The 13,011-nt window shown below is 42.6% G+C and overlaps 1 protein-coding gene across 1 annotated transcript in view; it reads right to left on the bottom strand.

The window, feature by feature from the left end:
* The window catches only part of LOC101034309 (zinc finger protein 177), a 19,967-nt gene extending 6,956 nt beyond the window's left edge, over nucleotides 1–13,011 (bottom strand). Inside the window, exons 1-2 of the mRNA XM_039460535.2 lie at nucleotides 12,943–13,011; nucleotides 10,283–10,379 (exon numbers count right to left, since the gene is read on the bottom strand). Coding sequence (XP_039316469.2) covers nucleotides 10,283–10,315 — 33 coding nt within the window. The 5' untranslated portion in view covers nucleotides 10,316–10,379; nucleotides 12,943–13,011. The remainder of the gene's footprint in view (nucleotides 1–10,282; nucleotides 10,380–12,942) is intronic.

Here is a 13,011-nt window from a genome sequence, read left to right as displayed (position 1 = left end):
TAACTCCTAACAGCCTACTGCTGACTTGAAGGCTTACTAATAACATAAACAGTTATTTCACATATACTCATTAAATGGGAGCGGATCATCATAAAGGTCTTCATCCTCATCTTCACCTGAGACGGCAGAGGAGGAGGAAGGAGAGGAGGGGTCGGTCTCGCTGTCTCGGGGGTGGCAGAGGGGCAGTAAGTGGCAGGAGAGGCGGGCACACTCAGGGTAACTTTTATTGGGCCACTTTTATAAAATCTGCCTCAGCGTGGGCCTGTGTAATTCAAACTTGTGTTATTTAAGGGCCAACTGTAGCAGAAGGCGGAGAACAATACAAAGGAGAGCAAACTCCATTTCCAAGAAATTTGTGCACTTTGTATCCAAGACCAAGAACTCCAGAAAAAGTGTCAACACAGAATCAGAGTTCACTGTGTTTCTTTCTACGTCATTTTCTCTCTAATTTTACTTAATATTTCAAAGTACCAAAAATATATTAAAAATTACTGACAAATTATTTTCAGGAAAAGTGCAGATTTCCATTTTATCCAAGGAGAAAGGGAACTAAAAAAATCATCAGATGTTCAACAAATGTAAAGAAAGGAGAAAAGAAATAAGACAGAGCGATAACCATAAATAAATAACCAGGAGCTGGGCGCAGTGGCTCACACCTGTAATCCCAGCACTTTGGGAGGCTATGGTGGGTGGATCACCTGAAGTCAGGAGCTTGAGATCAGCCTGGCCAACATGACAAAACCCCATCTCTACGGAAAAAAAAAAAAAAAAAAACCTAAAATTAGCTGAGTATGGTGGCACACGCCTGTAGTCCGAGCTACTTGGAGGCTGAAGTAGAGGAATCGCTTGAGCCGAGAAGGTAAAGGTTGCAATGATCTGAGATCACACCATTGCACTCCAGCCTGGGTAACAGAGTGAGACTTTGTCTCAAAAATAAATAAATAAATAAATAAATAACCAGAAATAACCTAGGCATATATAGTGACAAACATCAATGGTTCACTTTCCCTATTAAAAGACAAAAACTCTAAAATTGATTTAAAATCCAGCTGTATGGTACCTACAAAAGATATACCTAAAACAGAAACCAACAAGTTTAAAATTTCAAGAGGAGGGCAGAGACAGGATATGGCTGGCAAATGCAAATAAAAAGAAAGCATCCAGAATAACATAGATAAGGTAGAATATGTGAAAACAACAATAAGCCTCTTTTTGGTGAAAGAAGGCATCAAATCAGAAATACAAGATTCCCCTTCCAAAAATAATCCACTTTTTCCAGTAAATTACCTTGTTTGCTGAATACAGTAGGCAAAATAAAAGTCCAAATGCAGCCGCTATGTGCTGGTCTTCCTTGCTTCCCTAAACTGTCACCACCTTAAGTGCTGGCTCTGTGCCCAGCATGCAGAGCTTCTATTGTGAAATGCGCTGCAGATCCCTGTGCCAGCTGTGGACTGGTAAAGTGCTGATTTAGGTGACTACAAAAGGCATCTTAAAAGGTGAACATGGTAGGACATGGTGGCTCACGCCTGTAATACCAGCACTTTGGGAGGCTGAGGCAGGCAGATGGCTTGAGCTCAGGAGTTTGAGACCAGCCTGAGTAACATGACGAAACCCTGTCTCTATAAAAAAGACAAAAGTTAGCTGGGCATGGTAGTGTGCATTTGTGGTCCCAGGTACTCAGGAGGCTGCGGTGGGAGCATGGCTTGAGCCTGGGAGGTGGAGGTTGCAGTGAGCTGACACTGCACTGCTGTAGTCCAGTCCGGGTAATAGAGTCAGAACTTGTCCCCCAAAAAAAAGGTAACATGAAACTTAGTAACATCGTACATTTGTCATCAATCCCTTATGAAGTTTTGTTCCTTTCCTCCTTTCCATTGAGGCTGGGTCATTTTCCCTCCAGCACTACATTCAGTACAGGATACAAGGAGATTCATGGGTTTATCTTACACAGAAGTTTTCTTTTTTTTTCTTTTTTTTTTTTTTTTTTGAGACAGAGTTTCCCTCTTGTTACCCAGGCTGGAGTGCAATGGCGCGATCTCGGCTCACCGCAGCCTCCGCCTCCGCCTCCTGGGTTCAGGCAATTCTCCTGCCTCAGCCTCCTGAGTAGCTGGGATTACAGGCACACGCCACCACGCCCAGCTAATTTTTTGTATTTTTAGTAGAGACGGGGTTTCACCATGTTGACCAGGATGGTCTCGATCTCTTGACCTCGTGATCCACCCGCCTCGGCCTCCCAAAGTGCTGGGATTACAGGCTTGAGCCACCGCGCCCGGCCCAGAAGTTTTCTTAAACCTAAAAACAACGGCTTTTTGATATTGTTTTTCTTTGAAAAGACTGCGTATCAAATAGAATAAGGACATTATAAACGATGAAAATATAATTTGTAAAGAAAATATGATAGTGATAAAGTTTTAGGCACCAGAGCAGCAAAATATCTTCAGATATAATACTTAGCAATCCGGCCGGGTGTGGTGGCTCACGCCTCTAATCTCAGCACTTTGAAGGCCGAGGTGGGCGGATCACCTAGGTCGGGGGTTCAAGACCAGCCTGACCAACATGGAGAAGCCCCGTCTTTACTGCAAATACAAAATTAACTGGGTGTGACGGCACATGCCTGTAATCCCAGCTACTTGGGAGGCTGAGGCAGGAGAACTGCTTGAATCCAGGAGGTGGAGGTTGCAGAGAGCTGAGATCACACTATTGTACTCCGGCCTAGGCAACAAAAGCAAAACTCCGTCTCAAAAAAAAAAAAAAAAAAAAAAGCAAACAAATACTTAGCAATCCAATTTTTTTTTTCTTTACAAAATCACAGTCATTAAACCCCAATCACAACAGCAACAAAAAATGAAACACCTAAGGATACATTTAAGAGAAATATGCAAGATCTTTATGGTCAGTCTATAAAAAGTTAACAAAGCCCATAATGAAAGATCTGAATAGAATGAAGCACCATTTTTTTTTAACTTAATAAGAATGAACATTGTAAAGATACCAATCTTCCTCAAATTGACTTACAGACTTTGAAATTCAAATCAGAACTGCATAGTTTTACTCTTTTACTATTACTGTTGGAACTTGATAATATAGTTCGACTAGAAGGATAAATATATGAGAACAGTAACCAAACTTCTGAAAAGAAAGGTGAGGGGAGAGTCGCTTTATGAAATAGCAAAATGGGCTGGGTGCAGTGGCTCATGCCTGTAATCCCAGCACTTTGGGAGGCTGAGACAGGCGGATCATGAGGTCAGGAGTTCTAGACCAGCCTGGCTAGCATGGTGAAACCCATCTCTACTAAAATAGAAAAAATTAGCTGGGCATGGTGGTGTACACTTATAGTCCCAGCTACTCGGGATGCTGAAGCAGAATTGCTTGAACCTGGCAGGCAGAGGTTGCAGTGAGCCAAGATCACGCCATTGCACTCCAGCCTGGGCAACAGAGCAAGACTCTGACCCAAAATAAAACAAAAACGAAATAGTAAAATGAATTCTGAGACAACAAATAAAACAGTATGATACTACGACAGAAATAGAACAATGGAATAGAATCCAGAAAAATAAACATACATTTATGTATATGTGTGTGTGTGTGTGTGTGTGTGTGTGTGTGTGTGTGCGTGTGCGTGTGTGTGTTTTAAATAAACTCGTATCTTTGGAAGGCTGAGGTGAGCAGATAATGAGGTCAGGAAATCAAGACCATCCTGGCTAACACCATGAAACCCCATCTCTACTGAAAATACAAAAAATTAACTGGGCATGGTGGCACATGCCTGTAGTCCCAGCTACTCAGAAGGCTGAGGCAGGAGAATCACTTAAACTCGGGAGGCAGAAGTTGCAGTAAGCTGAGATCACATCATTGCACTCCAGCATGGGCGACAGAGTGAGACTCTGTCTCAAATAAATAAATAAATAAACTCATATATAAATATATGTAAACTATATATAAATAAATAAACTCATGTCTATTTTATATATATGTGACAGTCTGGCCTATTTTAAAGGTTTCATTTCAAGTCTATGGAGAGTGAGCAAATTATTTCAGTAACATCAGCTCCGATGCCATCTCCTGAGAGGGGCCACTCTTCTGCCGAGCTAAAACAGCCCTGAGTGACATTCTACCACATTGTCCTGCTGTGTCCTCATCACAGCACTTGACACTATCCTCAATAAATTCCCTTTTGATTGTCTGCATCCCCTGTGGAAAATAAGATCTAAGAGAAGGAGACCTTGCCTCTCTTATTCACTGCTGTATCCCCAGAACCCAGAACATGGCCTAGCACATGGTGGAGAGGCGCTGAATGTTTAACAAGTGGATGGACTGATGAAATGCTTCATAACATCATGTTAAATGAAGCTAGTCCCCTACTTCACATCACAGACAGTACATCCCAGATAGCTCAAGGATGTAAATTTAAAGTTATAAAACTAATAGAAAACACAAATTTATATTATCTTGGAGTTACAGAAAACTTTTCATACCATGACCCCAAAGCCAAGCAAAGAGAAAGGAAATTTAACTGCATAAAACTTATTTGTAGCAAAAGATATTATAAACATATTTAAAAGAAAAATTATGGACAATATTGGCCACTTATGGCAAAGGAATACTATCCACTTTATAGAAAAGACCTCTTTTATACGTAAATCACCCAATATAAAAATGGGCAAAGGCTGTAGATAGGTATTTTAAAAGGCTGGAAGAATGTATATCATAGTTGTTTTTGAGGGCTGGATACCTGGAAATCTCTCGCATAGCCTTTAAATTTTTAAAAAGGGCTGGTAGATATTAGTCTATATGCCCAATATTTATATTCAGCGAAAAAGATTAAAGGCAAAAAACATTAATACCTGGACAATTCACACTCACGTCACTGGCCAATATGCAAAAGATAACACTATGGAGAAAGATGAAAAAAGGAAAACAACTGTAATATTGCATTGGTATGTCCCAAATCTTACTATATTTAATAACTGCACTCTATTTACAGCTTATAAACACATCTAGTTGATAATTACACTTTATTTCTCAACATCTGAGTCACTCATTTCTCATTATCTACTGGATAGTTCCAAGTGATTGAACAGCAGTTCAGAGACGCAGCAACAAAAGTGAAGAAATGCCTGTAGTCAGCTGCTGTCAAATGTCTAGACTAATGTCCGTTAAGACAAACTGGTTAGGCCAGGCATGGTGGCTCATGCCTGTCATTCCAGCACTTTGGGAGGCTGAGATGGGTGGGTCACCTGAGGTGAGGAGTTCGGGACCAGCCTGACCAACATGGTGAAACCCCATCTCTACTAAAAATATAAAAATTACCTGGACATGGTGGCATGCACCTGTAATCCCAGCTACTCAGGAGGCTGAGACAGGAGAATCGTTTGAACCCGGGAGGCAGAGATTGCAGTGAGCCGAGATCGCACCACTGCACTCTAGCCTGGGTGACAAAGCAAGACTCCATCTCAAAAAAAAAAAAAAAAACTAAACTATGACATACCCACATAATCAAAGAAGCCCTTGATGTACTGATATGGACAGGTCTCCAAGATACATTGTGAAATAGCTGAAAATACAACAGGTGCATAATCCTGAATAAATATTATCTCTTACCAATTGGATAAAAAATTGGGGAAAATATGTATATTTATGGGCTTTTGTAGTATCTCTGGAAGGCTACCTAAAAAATGAGCATCATTACCTTTTTATGTGGATGGAGAACAGGGAGCTTAGAGACAAGGACAGGAAGAAGACTTAAGTGAATGCTTACTTATATTTTTTGAATTTTGAATACCATGAATATATCAGCCATTCAATTTTTTTTTTTGAAGCAGAGTCTTGCTGTGTCACCAGGCTGGAGTCCAGTGGCGCAATCTCAGCCTACTGCAACCTCCACCTCCCAGGTTCAAGTGTTTCTCCTGCCTCAGCCTCTCAAGTAGCTGGGACTACAGGCATGTACCACCATGCCCAGCTAATTTTTGTATTTTTAGTAGGAATGGGGTTTCATCATGTTGGCCAGGCTGGTCTCGATCTCTTGACCTTGTGATTGCCCGCCTCAACCTCTCAAAGTGCTGGGATTACAGGTGTGAGCCACCAAGCCCAGCCTCAAATTTTAATTAATCAAAATCTGAATCAAATTATGAGCAAACATCAAACAAACCCAAATTGAGGAGCATTCTATGAAATAACTGGCTTGCACTCTTCAAATTATCCAAGTCATTGAAGATCAATACTGAAGAAGTATTCCAGATGAAAGGAGACCAAGGAGATACAACAGCTAAATACAATGTGTGATCTGGGTAGGATCCTGCACCAGATAAAGGACACCTGTGGGACAAGTGGCAAAATCCAAGTAAGGTTTGTAGATTGGCTAATAGTACTGTATCAATGTAAGTTTTCTCATTTTGATAACTGTATTTTTGTTATATATGATAATAGAAAACATACACTGACAGTGTTAAATGGGCATGATGTCTGTAAGTTATTCTTAAATGGTTTGGAAATATATATACACACACATATTTAGATTTATATACTTATGTGTGTGTGTGTATACAGGGAGAGGAAAATGGCAAAATGTTAATCTAGATGAAGGCTATCCAGAAATTGTTTTAATTTTTGTAGCAGTTTTTTTTTTTTTTTTTTTTTTTTTTTTTTTTTTTTTTTTTTTTTTTTTTTAGATGGAGTCTCACTGTGCTGCCCAGGCTGGAGGGCAGAGGCATGATCTCAACCCACTGCAACCTCCACCTCCCGTGTTCCAGTGATTCTCCCGCCTCAGCCTCCCAACTAGCTGGGATTACAGCTGTGTACTACCATGCCCAGCTCATTTTTTGTATTTTTAGTAGAGATGGGGTTTCACCATGTTGGCCGAATGGTCTCAAACTCCTGACCTCATGATTCACCCGCCTTGGCCTCCCAAAGTGCTGGGATTACAGGCATGAGCCACCGTGCCCCCTTGCAGGAGCTTTTAAAGTCTGAAATTATTGCATAATAAGAATTTTTTAAAAAACCATGAGATTCCATTTTTCACCCTTGCAAATAACTCAAATGCAAAGGGCTTATAATACCTAGTGTTATGAACTGTGTCCCCCAAAAAAGATATGTTGAAGTCCCAACTTCTAGTACCTTGCAATATGACCTTATCTGAAAATAGGGTGGTCTCAAATTTAACTAGTTAAGATGAGGTCATAATGAAGTAGGGTAGGCCCACACTCCAATACGACTGGCATCCTTATCAGAAAAATGGCTATTTGAAGACATCGGCACATAAGGAGAACATCAGGTGACAAAGGAGGTAGGGATTAGAATGACAGAGCCATGAACCAAGGAACACCAGAGTTCTGGCAAACCACCAGAAGCTAGAAGCTAGGAAGACGCAAGGAAGGATTCACCGACAGGTTTCGGAGAGCATGGCCCTGCAAATGCCTTCATGTCAGACTTCTGGCCTCCAAAACTGTGAGAGGACACATTTCTATTGTTTGGCGTCACTCAATTTGTGGTACTTTATTACAGCAGCTCTTGGAAACGGATATACCAAACATGGAGGAGGACATAGGGCAATGGGAATTCTCAAATGCTGCTGGAGGGAATGTACAATGGTACATACACTCCGGAAAACAGTTGAGCTGTTTGTCACAAGCTCAAATGTACACTTGACCCAGCAATTTCAGTCCTAGGTATTTACCCAAGAGAAATGAAACTGTATATCCACACAAAGACTCATACATGAATGTTCAGAGCAGTTTTATTCATAATAGCTAAAAACAGGAAACAACTTGAAATATCTGTCGCAACTGAATGAACAAAAGGTGGCATATTCAACTGAATACTACTTAGACATAAGAAGGAACAAACTATTACTACATACAATATCATAGACAGATCTGCAAACCATTATGCTGAGCAGAAAGAGCCAGGCACAAAAGTATACATACTGTTTGATTTCATTTACATGAAGTTCTAGAAAAGGGCAAGACTATACTGACAGAAATCAAACCAGTGATTGCCTGGGGTAGGGAATGTGGACTAGAAGTGGCATGAGGACACTGACTGGGGTGATGCAAATGTTCTGTACCTTGACTGAGGTGGTGGCTATGTTGGTACATAAATTTGTCAAAACTCAATGAATTCTGTGCTTAAAATGGGTTATTTTATTAAACTGTGCCTCAGAAAAAACTGATTTAAAAATTAACACGATTTTGACTAAATAAATTAAAATGTAGATTACTGACAACCAAACCACAGCTGTCATCAACCAAAATCTTCTGAATGCTTCCCCTTTCAACCTTTCCCTCTTCCAAAAACTCCCTTTCTCTAATACTCCCATTTTGAAAAAGTTATTTTGCCTTTTATAATAAAGCTGAGTTTGATAATACTGAAGAAAGTAGTAAAATGGAAATCACAAGTTTATACTTGCCTCCACGAAGCCTTCTTTAAACTGGTCTCTAATAAATAAGCAAGTGATCCTAATAAATCAAGGACCCCAAATATATGATTTTATGAAAAGAGAAAACATCGTAAGTCTTCAGTATTCCAGACAACAAGGCTAAGTAAGTTTAACCTTAAAAAAACCAAACAAACAAACAAAAAGGACCTTTTCTGATGCCTTATTTTCTTTTTCAGAGAAACCTGGAATCCTCACCTACTACCCTAGCTCCATGCCTCCCTCTGTCTCATGGATACTACTTGTTCCTAGAAAAGCTTTGATCATGCCAGCTCCCTTATCAAAATTCCTCAGACTGACCTCCACTCCCATGGCCACCACCCGGACAAACACACAAAGTCCTTCTTCCTGACAATTGGTCTTACAATTCTTTTTTTTTTGAGATGGAGTTTCGCTCTTGTTACCCAGGCTGGAGTGTAATGGTGCGATCTTGGCTCACCGCAACCTCCGCCTCCTGGGTTCAGGCAATTCTCCTGCCTCAGCCTCCTGAGTAGCTGGGATTACAGGCACGCGCCACCATGCCCAGCTAATTTTTTTTGTATTTTTAGTAGAGACAGGGTTTCACCATGTTGACCAGGATGGTCTTGATCTCTTGACCTTGTGATCCGCCCGCCTCAGCCTCCCAAAGTGCTGGGATTACAGGCGTGAGCCACCATGCCCAGCACGGTCCTACAATTCTTATCTGATTTCTTCTACTTCAGCCAAGCATGTCTATCAGTCACTGCTTCCTTCATTCCGCCTCTAGAAGTCTGAACACCAGGCTCTTGGCTGGGATGATGCTAAGAATGCCTACCACTTACTGAATACTTTCGACATTCCAGGAACCATGCCAGGCCTTTTTTACTTATTTTATTTGAACTTTCAGCAGACCTATGAAGTAGGTATTATTAAATGAAATGAGCCATGCAAAATTCTGAATAATGCCACCTATAAGGCAGACACTTAGTTAATGCTGTAATTCCTATTATGACCACGAGGACTAATGCTTTAGGAAAGACAAGCCTCTTGCCAAGACAATGCAGCTATTGAATGGTATAGTCAGGATTTAAACTCTGGACACACTGACTCAATTATACCAAATCCTCTCCAGTTATACTTTCCCAACCCTTGAGATGGATAAACACTCCCTACTTCTCCTGGCCACGCCCCTGATTCTCCCCTTCACTCAGGCTTGGAATACCGATAACCTGAATTCCTAACCACATTTGTTCTTTATTATTATTTTTTTTTTTTCTGAGACAAGAGTCCCACTTTGTCACTCAGGCTAAGTGTAGTGGCGCGATCTCAACTCACTGCAACCTCTGCCTCCCAGGTTCAAGCGCTTCTCCTGCTTCAGTCTCCCAAGTAGCTGGGACTACAGGCACATGCCACCATGCCCGGCTAATTTTTTGTATTTTTTAGTAGACACAGGGTTTCACCATATTGGGCAGGCTGGTCCTGAACTTCTGACCTTGTGATCCACCCAGCTTGGCCTCCCAAAGTGGTGGGATTACAGGTGTGAGCCACTGCACCCAGCCCACACTTGTTCTTATTACCATTCTCAGGTACAATTATGATTGTATCCCATGCAGATGTGCCCTCTTTTATGATCCCTGAGAGCCCGTAAGCCCTATAAGCACCAGGATCAACTCTCACATAATTTTTGTTCCCTTTCTGAACCTTGAACAACACCAAGGACACAGCAGGCCAGGGTATCCAGCCTAATGAGTACGTGGCAGCTAGGAATGGCGGTCAGGAACACTGAGGGGGCTTGGTGAAAAATACCGAGCATTCTGCTAGACCCTGTCCTCGGCAGTGAACCCACGTGCAGTATAGGAGTAAGGGGGAGGTTTGAGAGAGGAAAAATGAGCTCACCTGAGCTCCCAATGGCACAGGCCCAGCAGCCATTGCCTTCTCCTTTCTTCCTGTGGGGTTCTTCCTTAGGGAGGGACAGGAGTCAGAGGAGGCAGAGCTGAGGGAAGGGAAAGAAGCCATGAGAAACAAGACTCCTGCAACAGCAACAACAAAAATACAGTAAATAAAGACCTGAATAGTGTCTACACAAAGAAAACAGTTTTCATGTATTAAGTTTCCTTTATTATGTTTATTTAGCTATATAACGATGAATGACAGAGAGACATGACATTCTTGCACAAGATGTCTCAATATCCTAGGATGTAATTTCTTTAATTTATAAACTTAACACATTCCCAACCAAGTTACTCCTAAGTAACAATATTTTAAAGTTAACATGGGCCAGGCACAGTAGCATACACCTATAATCCCAGCACTTTGGGAGGCCAAAGCAGGTGGATCACTTAAGGCCAGGAGTTTGAGACCAGCCTGGCCAAAATGACAAAACTCCATCTCTACTAAAAATACAAAAATTAGGGAGTGGTGGTGGGCACCTATAATCCCAGCTAGTTGGGAGGCTGAGGCAGGAGAATTGCTTGAACCGGGGAAGTGGAGGTTGCAGTGAGCCAAGATCACACCACTGCACTCTAGCCTGGGTGACAGGGCGAGACTCCATCTCAATTTTTTTTAAAAAGTTAATTAATTATTGAAAAAATAAGTTGTGTGGTACAACAGCTAGGATCTTTTTTTAAAAAGAATACTGATGAGAGACAACTTGCCCACCGATACTTATAAAGCTACAAGAACTGGAACACAGTATTACTGACTTATTTACCAGATACGTTGTTGACCACCTACTTTGTACCAGGCACCATTGCATGGGGATCGGGGTGGATATAGCTGTAAATAAAACAGATAAATTCTCCCAGCTCATGGATGTTATAGCTAAACAGGGAAAAGGATCAATGGAACAAATTAAAATTCTACCAATCGAAATGGTCATATATACGTGTGTGTATATATATATACATACATACACACATATGTACATATATGTATATACGTATGTATATACACAGATATGTATATGAATTCAAGATATGAAAAAAGTGACATATCAGCAAAGAAAAAAGTAACTTGTAACAAAGGCTTACCATTTGGAAAAGAACTAAAATGTACACAAAAAATAAAAGTACTAAGATAAACTACAAACATTTTTGTGATCTTGTGGGACAGAAGGCTTCGCTGACAATATCAAACACCCAAATGTGAAGAAAAGGCTTTCACGTCCATATGAGCCTGCGACATGTCTGCATAGTCAGGAAACTGCTTATGTATCAGATACAAAATTAAAATGCAAAATGCAAACTGCATGAAAGTATTCATTGGTGTTCAAAATGCAAATGTAAACAACCCTTTTTGACCTTTCAGAAGTTCAAGAGAATACTAACACTGAGAGTTGGTGTGGGTAAATCTGGCACTCTTACACTGCCAGTGTTTATATAAACCGCCACTTTTCTGGAGGGAATAAGTCAGGAGGTCTTACTGTACCCTAGACCTAGAAGTTCCACTTTAAGAGATTTATAGAATAAAACAAAATGCAAAGACGTATGTAGCCAGATGGCCTATATTGTTTATAATATTGAAAAAAAAAACCTACAAAAACCTAAGGAGAGGATTCACATCCATACTTTCCCTCACACTCATTAAAATGACGATGCAGCTGCATTTAAAATCTGGTAAGAAATAGATGGTGTCAACATATTAAATTTTTTTTCGAGGTGTATTCCCTGTCTTCATTGGGTAGTGTTCAGGCCAGTAAAAATTATGAGGCTTAAGATTTGTGCACTTCAAACACCTTACGAAATGCATCTCATGACTCAATTTTAAAAGACAGAGGAAAAAGCTACTAGTATATTTCTGTTTAAAAACAAAGTCCGAAGTGTTTCTGTGCTTATAGACGTATCCACGCTGCCATGCAGATTTAGATAGATGCTGAATGATTGTTTTAATCTGAATTTTCTAGTTGTGTTACAGTGAAACGGCTTCCCCCCCCCCCAAAAAAAAAAGATTCCCCGAGGTAGAAACCTGCACCCGGTTGGCTGGCCGCCCCATTCTTACGGCGAGATGGGAGGGGAGCCCCCGCCAGTGCCCCAGGAATGAGAACCGGAGGGCGGGTCCCCTGACGCGGTTTACACAAAGAGCAGGTGCCGCACGGGGAGACCCCGTCTCTGGCCCCGAGTCCCCGGGACGTCCGCGGGGGCAGGTGCGCTCCACTTTGGCTGCGCGTCCAGGGACGAGGCTGCGCTGGCCGGGGAAAGCCAGGCAGGAGTCCGGGTCCGAGCGCCTCCCGGAACCTCGGGCCCCTCCCGGACCCGCGGTGGCCGGCGTGGCCCTCGTTCGAACCCCCGGCCCCGCCGCTCCCGGGCTGTGATTCCACCTCCGCGCCTGTCCGGGCACCGCGCCGGGGGAAACGCAGCTCCCGGGGACGAGGGGGCGCGCTGGGAGCCGAGGGGCCCCGGCGCTCCACAGGTCCCGTGAGGCCGCGCCCCCGGCCCATCCGCGGCCGGGCCGGCCCCTCGGCCCTGCGCGGTCCGCCTCGCCCCGCAGTCCTAAGTTCCTTCCGCTGTGGCCCACGAGACTCAAGGCTGGCGCGCCCCCGCCGCGGGCCCCGCACTCACCCTCTCCCAGCAGGAGCGGGAGCAGTCGGCGACCGACGCAGCCGCGCCCGGCGCCCGCAGCCCGAGGCA

Source organism: Saimiri boliviensis, chromosome 20 (assembly GCF_048565385.1).
Source record: "Saimiri boliviensis isolate mSaiBol1 chromosome 20, mSaiBol1.pri, whole genome shotgun sequence".
Taxonomy (NCBI): domain Eukaryota; kingdom Metazoa; phylum Chordata; class Mammalia; order Primates; family Cebidae; genus Saimiri; species Saimiri boliviensis.
This window is presented reverse-complemented; position numbering and strand designations above follow the sequence as displayed.